The sequence below is a fragment of the Saimiri boliviensis genome, chromosome 14 (genome assembly GCF_048565385.1).
Source record: "Saimiri boliviensis isolate mSaiBol1 chromosome 14, mSaiBol1.pri, whole genome shotgun sequence".
NCBI classification, from domain to species: domain Eukaryota; kingdom Metazoa; phylum Chordata; class Mammalia; order Primates; family Cebidae; genus Saimiri; species Saimiri boliviensis.
Window position 1 is genome coordinate 40997384 of NC_133462.1, and position 17257 is coordinate 41014640.

General features: G+C 57.0%; 1 protein-coding gene and 1 long non-coding RNA gene across 2 annotated transcripts; one reads left to right on the forward strand and one right to left on the reverse strand.

Annotated features, from left to right (window-relative positions):
• Positions 1 to 182: 182 nt before the first annotated feature.
• ZNRF4 (zinc and ring finger 4) lies at positions 183 to 1460 on the reverse strand. Its single transcript, XM_010349503.3, has one exon. It carries the CDS (start codon positions 1446 to 1448, stop codon positions 183 to 185), a length of 1266 nt encoding a protein of 421 aa, XP_010347805.3. The 5' UTR covers positions 1449 to 1460.
• Positions 1461 to 2125: 665 nt separating this feature from the next.
• On the forward strand, positions 2126 to 15352 carry LOC141581185 (uncharacterized). Its single transcript, XR_012513713.1, has 3 exons — positions 2126 to 2207; positions 10641 to 10799; positions 15116 to 15352. It is a non-coding gene; the product is annotated as an uncharacterized LOC141581185 (long non-coding RNA).
• The last annotated feature ends 1905 nt before the right edge of the window (positions 15353 to 17257 follow it).

Here is a 17257-nt window from a genome sequence, read left to right on the forward strand (position 1 = left end):
TCCCCTTGCGCACCTGGAAAAACGGGCATCATCTCGGGCTCGGCGGGATGGGTGTCTCCTGGCACCAGCCAGAGGTGGATGGCCCCACAGCAGCAAGGCCAAGAATATGCTTTCAAACCCGCTTTATTCTCTTCAGACAAGAAACATTCCTCGTCGCCCCCCGACCTCCCTGCCCTAGATCGTTACCGACCGGGGGCCTCAGGAGGGGCCGGGGAGGCAGCGGCATCCTCTGTCCCCAGGGACGTGGCGCTGCAGTGGCAGTGGGGGCCGGTGCGGGCCAGCAGCTCGAGCCTCCGGGAGCGCAGGCGAGCCTGGATGGCCCAGATCGGGGGCCGGTGCCCCGGCAGGGAGGGGTCCTCGTCGCTGAAGCTCTCGGTGGTGGTCGAGTCAAAGCCGTCTTCCGTGCCGGCCACCGACTGTTTGCAGACAGGACAGGAGCGCCGGGGGGCTTGGGAGAACCAGGGGTCGATGCAGCTGCAGTGGTAGGTGTGTGAGCAGGGGAGGATCTTGAGCTGGTCGCCCTCCTCGTACTCGTCCAGGCAGATGGCACAAAGGTCGCTCTGCCGCGTGAAGGTGCGGACCTGGGCCTTCTGACAGGCAGACGTCTTCCCCGCCCGCTTGCGGCTCCAGCGGGCCTGGACCCAGAGCCACAGGCGGTTCAGGATGAAGAAGGCAGACACGACCAGGGCCAGGGTGCAGCCCAGCGCCCAGGACACGGTCAGCACGCGGTGGCAGTCCAGGTCACGGCAGGGTGGGTCGTCGGGCAGGAGCAGCACGTGGGCCGACCTGTCACAGCGCAGGATGACCCGCAGGTCCTGCGAGGCGGCCTCACCCACGAACACCGAGGGGATGGCGATCTGGCCCCTCAGGTCCTCGTAGACGTGGGTCATGCTCACGAGGTCGTCCGAGTGGACGTTGTGCACGATGACTGCCTTGAACCCGGCGCGCTGGGCGTTCAGCACCTTGAGGTCGAAGGTGCAGTCATAGCGGCGGATCAGCGCAATGGCGCCCAGGGAGCGGTTGCCCCGTCTCGGGGCCTCGATGGGCTGGCACGCGTTGGCTGGCTTGGCCTCCATCAGGTAGCCCCGAATGCCCTCAGGGCCCAGGGGGACGCCAAACAGCGCCGGCAGGTCCGCAAAGTCCACCGAGCTCGAGTTGTCTTCCAGCACGGCCCGTACCACCGCCTGCACGGGCACCTGGAATGCCCACAAGACCAGCAGGGCCTTGGCCGCCACCAGGGTGGGGCCGGGCCGTGGCCACCCCATGGCCGCTCGCGTCGCCAGCTGTGTGCCGCTAGGTCCCCCTGGGGACGGCCGGTTGCAGGCCTTTGGGCATCTCCGGGGCCTCCCAGGGAGCCCGTGGCCAGGACGCCTGGGCAGTTGAGTTAGAGGGACCACGTGGCTTGGAGGCGGGGACACAACCTCTGAGACCCCGGTGGCTCTAGGCATGAGGTGGTGTGGACGGCAGCCCAGCGTGCATCGTGTCTTTGAAGGGCGGTTCCAGGAGGTGCCGGCGCAGGTGGCCTTTCTGGCAGATGACACGGAGACCAGGTGCCCCCAGGGTTCTAGATGCCCCCAGCTTCTGTGACATCGTCCTGGTGCATTCTGTCCCAGGAGCTGCCACCTCCCTGGGCCTGTGGCCAATGCATCATCCCTAGGTCTGTGGTTTGCCGGTACCCTGGCAACCTTTGAAAACACTTCCTTTTTTTTTTTTTCTTTTTTGAGACAGAGTTTTGCTCTTGTTACCCAGGCTGGAGTGCAATGGCGTGATCTTGGCTCGCCGCAACCTCCGCCTCCCAGGTTCAGGCGATTCTCCTGCCTCAGCCTCCTGAGTAGCTGGGATTACAGGTGCACGCCACCATGCCCAGCTAATTTTTATAGTTTTTAGTAGAGACAAGGTTTCACCATGTTGGCCACGTTGGTCTGAAACTCCTGACCTCGGGTGATCTGCCCACCTTGGTCTCCCAAAGTGCTGGGATTACAGGCATGAGCCACACACACAGCCAGGAAAACTTTTTGAAGGCTCACAGGGGTGGCACAAAAGGGCTGGTGGCTCCCATCGATGCAGATTCAGCCCTTACCGTGCTAAGACTCTACTGGCATCATTTCCTACAGGTTCCTGGCAATGCACTGAGGAAGGTGACAATGTTACCCTCGTCTGAGACTCAAAGGGATACAGGCTTGTGGCCACCCCCCAACTACAATGAGGTCAGTGCCAAAAACCCAAATTCCTGACCACCTGTCACTATCCCTCACTCTGCTTCAGACACACAGGCTGCCTCATTGTACCTCCAACATTCCAGGCGGGATCCTGCCCCAGGGCCTTTGCACGAGCTGTGCCTCCTGCCTGGAAAGCCCTTTTTCTCCATAACTGGCTCTTTGGACTCAGGTCTGAGTCTATACATCCTCAGAGCCCAGCTGGACTTGATTTAGAGGGAGGGTGAAGTGCTGGGGGATTTAAAGGGAGGGTGAAGTGCTGGGGTCAGGGTGGGGCTGGTGAGGGTTGTTGGTTTCAAGTCCTCACTGCCAGGTTGGCCTCCAGACTTGCACCAGCTTCATTCTCTCTCGCTATACCATTGCCTCTCCATCTGGGTCTCCAATTGTGCCCGCTGGCTGAGCTTCAGCCCTGGGCATCAGCCTCACCTCCTCCCCAGTCTCTATCCCCCAAATTTCACACTCTCCATCTGTCTGCAGCCCACTCAACTGTGATTTCCGTCTCTGCCACTCATAAGCTGTGTGACATCAGCTAAATTCCTTAGCCTCTCTGGGCCTCAGCTTCCAGACCTGTAACATGGGCGTGATAGTCTCTCCCATGCTCTAAACTCTCCCGTGGCTCCCCATTGCCCTCTAGATAAAGTCCACACTCTTCTCTGTGGTCTACATACACCCCTGGGGTTGGGATCCTGCCAGTCTCTGAAGCCTGGATGGTCTGCAATGCCCCAGAGGCATCGTGCTTTGCCTGCCTCTAGAATTTTGCAAATGCTGCTCCCTCTGCCTGGAACAGAATTCTCGCTCCTCAACTTCACTTTGCCAGGCTATTTAGTCTTTTAAGTTTTCCGTGCTGGCTGAATACCTCCCAGAGCAGCCCGCAGCCAGCAACAGATGGGAAGTGGTAGGTAAATGTCCCCACCCCCCCATCTCTCTGCTGGGACAAATCAAAGCAAGTTCTTCCATGTCTCCTGGAGATCCCCAGTTGAATGAGCCCCAGAAGTCAATGAACCCTGTACAGCCTTGTCAGTGAACCCGCTACTGTCTCCTTCCCTTCCCTGCTCACTTCTCTCCCCTCCCGCTGCTTCCTGAGATCACCTCCCACACAAACCTCTTGTACCATGTAGTGGGCAGAATCGTGGCCCCAGAAGGAGATGCTGAACCCCTAGCCCCCGGCTGTGGCCAGCCCCTGCTAATGGAACCTTATTTAGAAATAAGATCTTTGCAGATGTATTCAAGCAAGATGAAATCATTCTAGAGAGTGGGTCCTTAATTCAATGTGACCGGTGTCCTTATAAGCAAAGGGGAAAAGGCCGAGTGCAGTGGCTCATGTCCGTAATCCTAGTGCTTTGGGAGGCCGAGGCGGGCAGATCCGTTGAGGCCACGAACACATGCCACCATGCCCGGCTGATTTTTGTATCTTAGTAGAGACGAGGTTTCACCATGTTGCCCAAGCTTGTCTTGAACTCCTGACCTCAAGTGATCGGCCCGCCTCAACCTCCCAAAGTACTAGGATTATAGGCGTGAGCCACCGTACCCAACCCCTGGTGGCACTCCTGCCCCTGGCAGCATTCCTGCCCCTGCTCCGTCTAATGCCACAAACAGAGGCCACGCTATCCAGAGGCCACTGCCTTGGCCACTGTGGACAGTCCCTGAAGGCCAGTGCTACCAAGCAGAGGCAGTTTCTTCAGTCCAGCAGGCATGAGAGAAGGTGAGGGTGGAAAAATAGAAGCAGACAGGGACAAATGTAGTGGTCAGGCTCAGGTTGGCTGTGGTATGCAAGACCCAACCACAGCGGCATAGGCATACAGACCTGAATGTGAAACGTGAGTAGTGAGTCCTGGGATGGCAGGGACATGCTATGGCGTCTGCAGCCTGACTCCTTCCATCCACCATATCCTCAGGGAGTGACCTCCTCCTCGTGGGACAAGGCAGCTGTGTAAGCTCCAGCCATCACATCTGCCTCCCAGGCAACGAGGAGGAAAGAGCGAGGAAGGGTTTGCCCTGTCTCTTTAAGGATACTTCTTGGAAATCCCAGGCACCACTTCTGCTCACATTGCATTGGCCAGAATTAGTCATGTGGCCACACCTGGCAGAAAGGTTGCTGGGAAGTGTAGTCTTTATTCTGAATGAGCAAATGTGCAGCTGAAAACCAGGGTTCTATCACTATGGAGGAGGAGAGAACAGATGTTGGAGGTGTCCAGCACCACCTGTGGCTTGGACACGCTTGAATAACCTGGCTTTCAACGGCTGCCCAATACATGTTTGCTGAATGAATGAATGAATGAATGAATGAATCCCCATGCCTCCAGGTTAGGCCGTCTTCAATGGTGAGTGAGCTCACTGTCCCTGGGGATGGAAATCACCTTTTCCCAGGGCCCTTCTGTGCATCAGTCGCCAGGCCATGTGGCTTCACTCCGAGCCTTAGTTTCCCCTTCTGTAAAAAGGAGGCAGCATCAGCACCTGCACCATGGGGTTTGCCGAGTGTGGACAGCGCTAAGCACAGTGCCTGCTACCTCCCAAGTGCTCTGTCTGCATTTGTTGATGACCTAAGTGACCTGCCCACGGCGCGGTCATAATGTTGGGTGATCACAGCTACTCAGGGGGCTGAAGTGGGAACATTGCTAGAGCCCGGCAGTTTGAGGCTGCAGTGAGCTCGGATCGCGCCGCTGCACTCCAGCAGTGCGCCACCGAGCAAGACCCCATCTCTAAAAATAAAATAAATATTGAGTGATCAAACTGTGATGGGGAAAACTCAGGTACTGTGCCAACCCAAAGGGAGGTGCTTGGCTCATTCTAGAGACTCTGGAAGGCTTCCTGGAGGTGATGTCTTCCAGACTGCGATCAGACGGACTGAGCAGTGGATAGTGCTATGAACAGGAAACGCGATCCGGGCAACTAAAACAGCATGGGCAAACGCCCTGCCTAAGTAGCCTGGTCTGGCATCCAGTAGGTGCTTAATAAGCGAACACAGAACTCCCTGCCACCACTCAGGGCCTGCCCCCTCTGAAAAAGGGTCTCAGCTTCATCCCAGCTTCCTCAGTCCCCCAACAGCCAGGCCTGGGCCCTTCTCCAGCCGCCTCCACGAAAGCGGAGTGGTGCCAAGGACTGGCAGCTTAACGAGGCTGGCCCGTGCCAGCCCCGCCGGCCCCCGCCTTGGCTGCCGTTCTTCGTGAGAAGCTGCCGAGGCCCCCCTCCCCGCCCAGCCAGGTGGTGCCCCGTCTGTGTTTGTCTAAGGGGGAGTGTGGCCAAATGGGGAAACTGAGCCCCAGAAGAGTGAGGCACTCAGGGATGGCCAGGGCCACCAGCCCTGCTACTGAGCAATGCAGCCTGCCGAACCGGTGACCATGGTTTGCAGGAAACTTCACTGACCCTCTGCATCCAGGGCCTCCTGTGTACACCCCATCTTCCAGGGGGCGGGGACTGAGTCTGTGGCAGGGACCTGACTCACCAGGACTAGAAAGATGCAAAGTGGCTGAGCTGGGATTTGAACCCTGGCTCCATGAATACTCTGTACTACTCACTGAGTATTTAGGGTTCCCCCTTCAGTGCCCACATCTGTGCTGGAAAACACAGGGGACTCTAAGAGTTCTAGGGCCCCTGCCCAGCCCTCAAGGAGCCCCAGGATTTGGGGAAAGATGGACCCAGACAGCCAGGGCTGAGGATAACTCAGAGAATGGAGTTCAGGGCAGGCTTCCTGGAGGAGGGGGCGTTCAAGTGAACTTGAAGGACAAGTATGAACTTGGCGAGAAGAGTGGAAGTTGGGGGAAGGGCACACCTGGGGGTGCCCGGTGTACGGTCTGTGCAAAGGGACAGGCGGTGCAGTTGATTCTGCGCATTTTGGAGAATTGCAGAATTAAGTCCTTCGGGCTCAGATGAGGGAGGGCTGGGATGTTTAAGGACTTAATTACCAAGCGAACTTAATTACCAAGCGAAGACATTTGCTTGTGTCTTCACTGATTTGCCAGTTCTGCCGTTCAGCAAGCTTTCCCCAACGTGGGACCCTGGCAGGGCAGGGCTAGGTTCCAGGGCAACTGCCAATGAGGATTGGGGCTTTTGCCCACACGAGGACTCGGGGAGCCCCAGGGCTGCTGCCTGCTGGATTAAACCTCCCCAAACTCCTGCAAGAGAGGTATGTTAATCCCACTTTCCAGATGAGGAACAGAGAGGTGATATGACTTGCCTGAAGCCACACAGCACAGTGGGGGTGCCGAGCCTGGATTCAGACTTAGGTTCACAGAGCCCCGTGTGCTTTGCTCTTTCACTTGACTGCCTCATTTATTTATTTTTGAGACAAGGTCTTGTTCTGTCACCCAGGCTAGAGTGCAGTGGCGCAATCTCGGCTCACTGCAACCTCCACTTCCTGGGTTCAAGTGATTCTCTTGCCTCCGCCTCCCGAGTAGCTGGGATGACAGGTATGCGCCACCAAGCCCAGCTAATTTTTGTACTGGGTTTTGTCATGTTGCTCAGGCTGGTCTCAAATTCCTGCCTCTTGATTCTTAATTAATGAGCACCTACTGTCCGCTAGTCCTGTGCTGGGGACACTGCTGTGACCAAGAGAGACCCCTCACTCTCAGGGAGTTTCTTTTCTTTTTTTCTTTTTTTGAGACGGAGTTTCGCTCTTGTTACCCAGGCTGGAGTGCAATGGCACGATCTCGGCTCACTGCAACCTCCGCCTCCGGGTTCAGGCAATTCTCCTGCCTCAGCCTCCCGAGTAGCTGGGATTACAGGCACGCGCCACCACGCCCAGCTAATTTTTTTTGTATTTTTAGTAGAGACGGGGTTTCACCATGTTGACCAGGATGGTCTCGATCTCTTGACCTCGTGATCCACCCGCCTTGGCCTCCCAAAGTGCTGGGATTACAGGCTTGAGCCACCGCGCCGGGCCTCAGGGAGTTTATTTTCTAATCAATTGCAGTTTGTTTGTTTGTTTGTTTTTTAATGCAACAGGGTGATGGAGTAGCAGGTTATGGAGTGGGGTGGTGAATTTAGTTAGGAGGGATCAGGGAGGGCCTCCTTGAGGAGGTGACCTATGGGCAGAGACCTAAAAGATGGGAAAGATTCAACCACAGGAAGACATGAAGGGAGATGTGGGGAACAGCATTCCAGGCAGAGGGAAAGGCGAGTGTGGAGGTCCTGAGGCAGGAAATGTCAAAGAAGGCAGTGAAGCCAGAGGAGACTGCATCGGGGAGCAGAGAAGAGGCCATTCTCGCTCAGTCTACAGGTCTATGGGTTTTGAAAAACTCATGATCATGAAACCCCACCACAACCAAGATACAGAACAGTCCCATTATCCCAAAGAGTTTCTCTCTGTCCCTTTGCCCTCTGCCAGGAATGCTTTAGTGGACAAGACCCCTGTCTTGGCCCGGCATGGTGGCTCAGCCTGTAACCCCAGCACTGTGGCAGGCTGAGGCGGGAGGGGCGCTTGAGTCCACGAGTTCAAAACCAGCCTGGACAACATGGTAAGACCCTGTCCTTTCCCAGAAGAAAAGCCAGGCGCAGTGGTGTGCACCTGTGGTTGCGGCTACTTGAGAGGCTGGGGCAGAAGGATTGCTTGAGCCCAGGTGGTTGAGGCTGCAGTGAGCCACGTTCGCACCACTGCACTCCAGCCTGGGCAACACAGCAAGGCTCTGTCTCAAAAAACAGGCTGGGCAGGGTTGGGGGCTCACACCTGTAAATCCCAGCACTTTGGGACAACGAGGTGGGTTGGATGACCTGAGGTCAGGAGTTCGAGACCAACCTGGCCAATAGGGTGAAACCCCATTCTACTAAAAATCCAAAAATTAGCCAGGCATGCTGGTGTGCACCTGCAGTCCCAGATACTCGGGAGGCTCAGACTGAGCACTGCTTGAACCCAGGAGGCCGAGGTTGCAGCGAGCCGAGATCACGCCACTGCACTCCAGCCTGGGTGACAGAGCAAGACTCCATTCAAGAAAAGAAAAGAAACAGGCCAGGCGCGGTGGCTCACGCCTGTAATCCCAGCACTTTGGGAGGCCGAGGCGGGTGGATCACAAGATCAAGAGATCGAGACCATCCTGGTCAACATAGTGAAACCCCGTCTCTACTGAAAATACAAAACATTAGCTGGGCATGGTGGCGCGTGCCTGTAATCCCAGCTACTCAGGAGGCTGAGGCAGGAGAATTGCCTGAACCCAGGAGGTGGAGGTCGCGGTGAGCCGAGATCGTGCCATTGCACTCCAGCCTGGGTAACAAGAGCGAAACTCCGTCTCAGAAAAAAAAGAGAAAGAAAAAGAAAAGAAACAACCCCCCACCACGCACACACGCGTGCACACACACACACACACACACCCTGGTCTCTGCCCTTATTGGAGGAAAAGACACACCCACGGTGCCCTGAGCAACTTCCAGAACGTCCTTATAAATGGGAGCACACGGTGGGTGGCCTTTTGTGTCTGGCGTCTGTCTTTCACTCTGCAGAGTGCATTTGAGAATCACCCACATTATTGTGTGTCTAGGGCTCTGTTTCCTTGTGGCTGCCACATGGGTGCCTCTCGGCCGGCCGCGTGGAGGTGACCCGGTTTGTTTATGCAAACGCACCTGCTGGCTGGCTTCCAGTTTGGGGAGATTAGGGACAGAGCTGTTAGAAACAGCCAGGTAGGGGCGTTTGCACGGATGCGTGTTTCCATGTCTCTTGGGCGAGTTCCCAGGAGCGGGACTGTTGGGGGGCTGGCGTTGGCACACGTCCGTGTAACTTCACAAGGAGTTAAGGGGCCATACCGTGTGCCTTCCCACCGGCGGCGTAGGAGAACTCGGGTTGCTCGCCATCCTCACCCGTTCTCGGTATTGTCAGCTGAAAGCATTTTAGCCATTTGAGCGAGTGTGAAGTGATGCCAGCTCACTGCGGTTTGGATCTGCAGTGACTCATGGCACCGAGCGTCTCCGCACGTGCGTTTCTTGCCATCTGTGTGTCTTCTTTGGTGAAGTGGCAGTTCAAGCCTTTTGCCACAGGGAGCTGATTAATGCTTCGAAAGGCTTCGTGTGATGCGGAGAGTGACGGGTGGAGAGGTGCCGGGAGGGAGGAGGGAGGAAGTGACTTTCTTCATCCAGGCAGGAGCTGACGGGTGGGCGTGGAGGGGTGAACGTGGGCCAGTTCTGGAGGCAGAGCCCTTGGCTGACATGTGGAGGGGCCAGAAACGAGGCGTGTCCCGATGACAGCTAAGACAGAGCCCAGAGAAGGTAAGCAGCTTTCCCAATATTGCACAGCAGGGCAGTGGTAGAGCCAGGATTCGAACTCATCTCTGAGGATGCCCCACCCCAGGACTGCCCCAACTGTGTGAGGGTATCAGAGCTCTGAGGAGTCCCTCCCAGGGGCTTGAAATGTTGAACAGCAGCAACTCCATTTTTTTTTTTTTTTTTTTTTTTTGAGACAAGGTCTTGTTCTGTTAGCCAGGCTAGAGTGCAGTCATGCGATCTCGGCTCACTGCAACCTCTGTCTCCCGGATTCAAGTGATTCTCCTGCCTCAGCTGCCCAAGTAGCGGGGACTACAGGCACCCACCACCATGCCCCAGCTAATTATTTGTATTTTTAGTAGAGACAGGGTTTCACCATGTTGGCCAGGCTGGTCTCGATCTCCTGACCTCGTGATCCACCTGCCGCGGCCTCCCACAGTGCTGGGATTGCAGGTGTGAGCCACCGCGCCTGGCCGGCAACTCCATCTTTTCAAGTGCTCAGGCCAGAAACTTGGGATTCGAGCTGAGCTTTCCTGTCCCTTTCTCCCTCCCTGTCTCATGGAATCCCTCGGCAGGTCCCCTGGGCTCTGTTCTGAAAATCAATCCTGAATCCATCCGGTGACTGTGAACCCCTGCCTCCGCCACTGTGACACTCATATGGACCAGCCCAGTCCCCGCCGCCCCGAGATCCCAGATCCCACTCTTACCCCACCACAGTCTCTTCCCTCCACAAAAGCCAGAGCGCATCAGTGAGCACCTGAACCAGGCGCCATCCCTCTGCCTACAACCCTCCATGGCTCCCACCTCCCTTGTGTCACAGCCTAAGTCCTCCCCGTGGCCCCCAGTGCCCTGCACGACCTGCCCCATGCCTTTCCTGCCCTCCCTTCTCCCTCTCCCCGTCACTCTGCTCCCACCGCCCAGGCCTCCTCAGCGTTCCTCCAACATGCCCAGCATGGTCCTGCCTCAGGGCCTTTGCACGGGCTGGGCCTCTGCCTGGAACGCTATTTCCACACGGGGCTTCCTTTCTCGCTTCCTGTGATTCCCAGATCAACTGTCACTGCCTCATTGGGGTCACCCCTGGCACCCCGTTTAAGCTGCAACTACCCCACCCTGGAGAATCTCACTTCTCTTCCTTGCTGGATTTTTCCTCACTGGATTTACAACTCTCTGACATAGTGCTTTGCTTTTGTAAATTACCTGTTTCCACCAATAGACTGTGAACATCACAACTGTCCCTGGTAGGTGCTCAGTGGCTACTCAGCGAATGAATGAGTGAATGAATGAAACGCTGGCCAGGAACCCTGCCACGGCCATGCTCCTCAACTCCCCACAGCAAGCCTGGAAATGCCGAGGGAGGAGGATCGCTTGAGTCGAGGAGTTCGAGACCAGCCTGGCAACACGGTGAGACCCCGCCACCCCGTCTCTACAAAAAAAAAAAAAAAAAAAAAAAAAAAAAAAACAAAAACAAAAACAAAAAACCCAAAAAACAAAAAAAAAGGCTGAGCGCAGCGGCTCACACTTGTAATCCCGGCACTCTGGGAGGCTGAGGTGGGTGGATCACCAGAGGTCGGGAGTTTGAGACCAACCTGACCAACATAGATAAACCCCATCTCTACTAAAAATACAAAATTAGCTGGGCGTGGTGGCGCACACCTGTCGTCCCAGCTACTTGGGAGGCTGAGGCTGGAGGACTGCTTGAGCCCAGGGGGTTGAGGCTGTAGTGAGCTATGAGTGCACCACTGCACTCCAGTCTGGGTAACAGAGGGAGACTCTCTCTCTACAGAAGAAAAAAAAAGCGCACACCTCCAGAGGCTGTTGCTATTTCTGTCTCATCCACGTGAAGAATGGTCAGAATAAGGAGTTCATGGTGGCATGGGGACAGAGTGATCTGTCCCTCTGAGGCCAGGCCGCTCAGTGTGTCCTTCACTCCTGGCTCCATCCCAGTTCCTTCTCCCAACCTTCTTTAGTAGGTGCCAACCCTCTCTAATACGGGCTACGGATAGTGGGCTCTTCACCTCCTCTGTCCCACACCCTCTGCTCCTCGTGATACAACCAACGAGAGGCAGATTCCCAGAAACTGTTATTACCACTCCCAGAGGCCAGTGGAGGAGGCTGGCTGCCAAAGATCTCAGCCCTGACAGTGTGAAGAAGGCCATGGTTCATCACGTGGTCCTCCCTCCTCCCTCCTCCTCTGTCCCTGCCTCCTCCCCACACCCTGTCTTCTTCCTAGCCCACCCCTCACAGCCTCCCAGCCAAGCCCAGGAGGGGAGGACGTTCTTAGGAACAGATGGCTGCCTTCCTTGCCCAGCACTCTCGCCAGTTAATTAACGCCGCCTGTAATTAAACTTCCCACAAATTAGCTGTCAGCTACGCTAAAGGGAACCGTCCCTCTCAAATGCCACCTTGACTTAGTGAATTGTGAGCGTTGTCGACAAAATAATTAAAGGCAGGAGGAGGCAACCAAAATTTGGAGCCTTTTTTTTCCTCCCCCTAATATCTCTATTGGCGTCCACAGCCAGATGCTTCCAGGCAGGACTGGGGAATACAGAGCTATATTTTTTTCTGAGGGTTCATGACTAATTCCTTCCATTGCAGAAGGAATCTTTACTGAGCACCTACTGTGTGCCAGCCACAGTCCTGGAGTCACTACCTTCTTGAAACTCACATCCTTGACATACTTTTTTTTTTTCTTTCTTTTTTTGAGATGGAGTCTTGCTCTGTTGTCCAGGCTAGAGTGCACTGGCGCGATCTCCGCTCACTGCAACCTCTGCCTTCTGAGTTCAAGCGATTCTCCTGCCTCGGCCTCCTGAATAGCTGGCATTACAGGCCCCCCCCCACCACGCCTGGCTAATTTTTGTGTGTTTTCAATAGAGATGGGGGTTTTGCCATGTTGGCCAGGCTGGTCTTGAACTCCTGGCCTCAAGTGATCCACTCACTTCGGCCTCCCAAAGTGCTGGGATTACAGGTGAGCCACCTCACCTGGCCAACACATGTTTTTTGTTTTTTTGTTTGTTTTTGAGACGGACTCTTTTTCTGTCGCCGATCCTGGAGTGCAATAGCGCGATCTCAGCTCACTGCAATCTCCACCTCCTGGGCTCACGTGATTCTCCTGACTCAGCCTCCAGAGTAGATGAGATTATAGGCGTGCACCACCACGCCAGGCTAATTTTTGTATTTTTAGTAGAGACTGGGTTTCACCATGTTGGCCAGGATGGTCTCGATCTCCTGACCTTGTGGTCTGCCCGCCTCTGCCTCCCAAAGTGCTGGGATTACAGGCGTGAGCCACCGCGCCCGGCCCATCCAACATACTTTGAAAGAAGAGAAGTAAACGAAGTTATTGCAGCTGGGGTAAGAGCATTTCAGCCCGTGCAAAAGCCTGTGGTAGGACTGCACCTGGGGGTTATTGGAGAAACGGCCAGGCGGGCTGTGTGGCTGGAGCAGTGGGAGTGAGGAGAGACAGGGAGGGGGGAGGCAGGGAGGAGGGGAGGGCAGGGAGGAGGGGAGGGCAGGGAGGAGGGGAGGGCAGGGAGGGAGGGAGGCAGGGAGGAGGGGAGGGCGGGAGGAGGGGAGGCAGGGAGGAGGGGAGGGCAGGGAGGAGGGGAGGCCGGGAGGAGGGGAGGGCGGGAGGAGGGGAGGCCGGGAGGAGGGGAGGCCGGGAGGAGGGGAGGCCGGGAGGAGGGAGGGCAGGGAGGAGGGGAGGCCGGGAGGAGGGGAGGGCAGGGAGGAGGGGAGGGCGGGAGGAGGGGAGGGCGGGAGGAGGGGAGGCAGGGAGGAGGGGAGGGCGGGAGGAGGGGGGGCAGGGAGGAGGGGAGGGCAGGGAGGAGGGGAGGGCGGGAGGAGGGGAGGGCGGGAGGAGGGGAGGCAGGGAGGAGGGGAGGCAGGAGGAGGGGGAGGGAGGAGGGGAGGCCGGGAGGAGGGGAGGCCGGGAGGAGGGGAGGCCGGGAGGAGGGGAGGCCGGGAGGAGGGGAGGGCAGGGAGGAGGGGAGGCCGGGAGGAGGGGAGGCCGGGAGGAGGGGAGGCCGGGAGGAGGGGAGGGCAGGGAGGAGGGGAGGGCGGGAGGAGGGGAGGGCGGGAGGAGGGGAGGGCGGGAGGAGGGGAGGGCGGGAGGAGGGGAGGGCGGGAGGAGGGGGAGGCAGGGAGGAGGGGAGGCAGGGAGGAGGGGAGGGCAGGGAGGAGGGGAGGGCAGGGAGGAGGGGAGGGCAGGGAGGAGGGGAGGGCGGGAGGAGGGGAGGGCGGGAGGAGGGGAGGGCGGGAGGAGGGGAGGGCGGGAGGAGGGGAGGGCAGGGAGGAGGGGAGGGCAGGGAGGAGGGGAGGGCGGGAGGAGGGGAGGGCGGGAGGAGGGGAGGGCGGGAGGAGGGGAGGGCGGGAGGAGGGGAGGGCAGGGAGGAGGGGAGGGCAGGGAGGAGGGGAGGGCAGGGAGGAGGGGAGGGAGGGAGGAGGGGAGGGCGGGAGGAGGGGAGGGCGGGAGGAGGGGAGGGCGGGAGGAGGGGAGGGCAGGGAGGAGGGGAGGGCAGGGAGGAGGGGAGGCCGGGAGGAGGGGAGGCCGGGAGGGGATGGGGCGTGCCATGCAGGGCCTTGTGGCTTCAGGGAGGACTGGGGCTTTGACCCAGAGGAAGGTAGGAGCCATGGAAGGCTGTAGGCAGAGGAGGGATGGACATGATTCAGGTGCTCACCTGCGTCCTCTGGCTGCTTCAGAGAGGACTGTGGCGATGAGGGTGGCAGGGGCCAGGGTGGAGGTGCCTGGCCTGCTCCGGAAGGGCAGTGATGGGGCTGGAGCACGAGGAGTCAGAGGAGCAAGAGAGGTGGGTGGATGTGGGTTAGACTGTGGGCGGAGGTGTGGGGTTGGCTGACGGGCTGTTGGCGGGGGCTGGGGGAGGGAAGGAACAGAGTTTCCAGCCTGGGAAACAGAAGAAAGGGCTAACTGATCCACGAAGATGTCAGATTTCCACAGAGCGGAGCGCTTTCCAAAGAGCAAATTCTCCAGCCTCACACGGGCCAGATGGCAAGGCCCAGGGACGGTGGCTGGTGGGAGACCCCCCCGCCTCGCCTGCCCTGCCCCCACCCCTGCATCAAGGATGAGTGTGAAGGTTGAGGGGACGGGGTCCTGATGGCTGCAGGGCCAAGCGCCCAGCACAGCTCAGGGGAGAGGAGACTGAGACCCGAGATTGGCCCCTGGATTCCCAATGCCTGCAAAGCCTGCAGCCAGCCCTGGCATCACGGGGAGCGGGGGTGGGGGGTCCGGGAGCCTCACCAGGTGGGCGAGAAAGCCAGTGTGGACGTCTGTGCTCTTCCACGTACCAGGACACCTGGGAGCCCTGAGCGGCAGATGGCCGGCCCTCCAGGCACCCCAGGGCCTTTGCACAGGCTGCTCTTGCTGCCTGAAGCACTGTCTCTTCCCTCCTTCCCTCCCTCCCTCCCATCCTCTCTTCCTTTCTTCCTCCCCTCCCTCCCTCCCTCTTTCCTTCCTTTTTTCTTTTTTTTTTGAGATGGAGTCTTGCTCTGTCACCCAGGCTGGAGTACAGTGGTGCGATCTTCGCTCACTGCAACCTCCGCCTCCCGGGTTCAAGCGGTTCTCAGCCTCCTCAGTAGCTGGGATTACAGGCGCCCGCCACCACGCCCTGCTAATTTTTGTATTTTAGTAGAGACGGGGTTTCACCTTGTTGGTCAGGCTGGTCTCGATCTCCTGACCTCATCACTACCTCTTTCTTATCCTTCAGGTCTTTGCTCGGGCATCACTTCCTCCAGGAAGCCTCCCTGATGACCCAGCCTGAGTCGGGTGCTCCCTCTGGGTCCCACCGTGCCTGTGACGCCCCCATCGTGGCCTTGATGTTTGTAAATGCCCAGTGTAGTAACCACAATGCACTGTGTCCTCCTTGTTCCCTCATGGGACTGTTAACTGCCAGGTCTGCCCTGATCACCAGTGCTTACAAACAAACAAACAAATAAAAACACAGGTTCTGAGTGAGCTTCCTGGGTGATTAAAAAAATTGTGGTACATCTGGAAGAAGGTGGTGGCCACATTGTCAAAGACTCCACAAAGCCGATCCAAAGGGAAAATACACAAATGCCAAAAATCCACGCTCACGGGCGTGTTCCTCCAGGCTGGTGGGAATGCAAAACGGATCAGCCACTCGGAACCGTTTGGCAGTTCCTGAAAAAGTGAAACACACACGTACCGTAGGACCCAGGCATCCACTGCCGGGCGTCTCCCGGACAGACACGGAGGGGCGCGTCTGCCCGAAATGCCCCTCCACTGGCAGTTGAGTTGACAGACAGCAGGTCACCCAGAAGCTGGAATACGACTCAGCAATCAAAAAGGACGGATTGCGGAGACACGTGCCCGCCGGGATGAATCTCAGATGCATCTATGCTGAGTGGAAGATGCCGGATTCGAAATACCCGTTTTAAAAAAAAAGGCAGAGGAGCCGGGCGCGGTGGCTCAAGCCTGTAATCCCAGCACTTTGGGAGGCCGAGGCGGGTGGATCACAAGGTCAAGAGATCGAGACCATCCTGGTCAACACGGTGAAACCCCGTCTCTACTAAAAATACAAAAAATGAGCTGGGCATGGTGGCGCGTGCCTGTAATCCCAGCTACTCAGGAGGCTGAGGCAGGAGAATCACTTGAACCCAGGAGGCGGAGGTTGCGGTGAGCCGAGATCGCGCCATTGCATTCCAGCCTGGGTAAGGAGAGCGAAATTCCGTCTTAAAAAAAAAAAAAAAAAAAAAAAAAAAAAGGCAGAGGAAACAGTGGTGACTGATGGGGAGCACGAAGACACACCTGGGAGGAGAGGGGACCATTAATGACAGGGGTCTCAGAGAGCTGTGGGTGCCGGACTCCTCTCCTCCAGTCCAGGGCTGGGGTGAGGTGGTAGAGGGATTCTCCCCAGGAGCAAACTTTAAGGGAGCACGAAAAATTCCACGACCACCAACAAAAACTCAGCAATCAGGCTAAATAGCATTTGACCTCCTCTCCTCTCTTTTTCTTTTCCAGATGGAGTCTCACTCTATCACCCAGGCTGGAGTGGGTACAACCTCCGCCTCCCAGGTTCAAGCGATTGTCCTGCCTCAGCCGCCTGAGTAGCTGGGATTACAGGCATGCGCCACCATGCCCGGCTAATTTTTGTATTTTTAGTAGAGACGGGGTTTCACCGTGTTGTCCAGGCTGGTCTCAAACTCCTGACCTCAGGTGATCCACCCGCCTTGGCCTCCCAAAGTGCTGGGATTACAAGTGTGAGTCACTGTGCGGCACCTTTTTCTTTTCTTCTTTCTCTCTCTCTCTTTCTCCCTCCCTTCCTTTCTTCCTCCTCTCTTTTTCTTTATTTTTTAATTTTTTATTTTTGGTTGAGTCTTGCTCTGTGGCCCAGGCTGGCGTGCAAATGACACGATCTTGGCTCACTGCAACCTCTGCCATCCGGGTTCAAGCAATTCTCCTGCCTCAGCCTCCCAAGTAGCTAGGATCATTGGCATGTGTCACCATGACTGGCTAATTTCTGTATTTTTAATAGAGATGGAGTTTCGTCATGTTGGCCGGGCTGTTCTTGAACTCCTGACCTCCAGTGATCTACGGGCCTCGCTTTTTTTTTTTTTTTTTTTTTTTTTTTAACAGATTGAGTCTTGCTCTGTGGCACAGGCTGGAGTGCAGTGGTGCAACCACGGCTCACTGCAGCCTCCATTTCCTGGGCTCAAGTGATGCTCCCACCTCAGGTTCCTGAGTAGCTGAGATCACAGGCAGGCGCCACCATGCCCGGATAATTTACTTCCTATTTTGTAGAGATGGGGTCTTGCAATGTTGCCCAGGTTGGCCTCAAACTCATGGGCTCAAGCAGTTCTCCTGCCTTGAACTCCCAAAGGGATTTGAT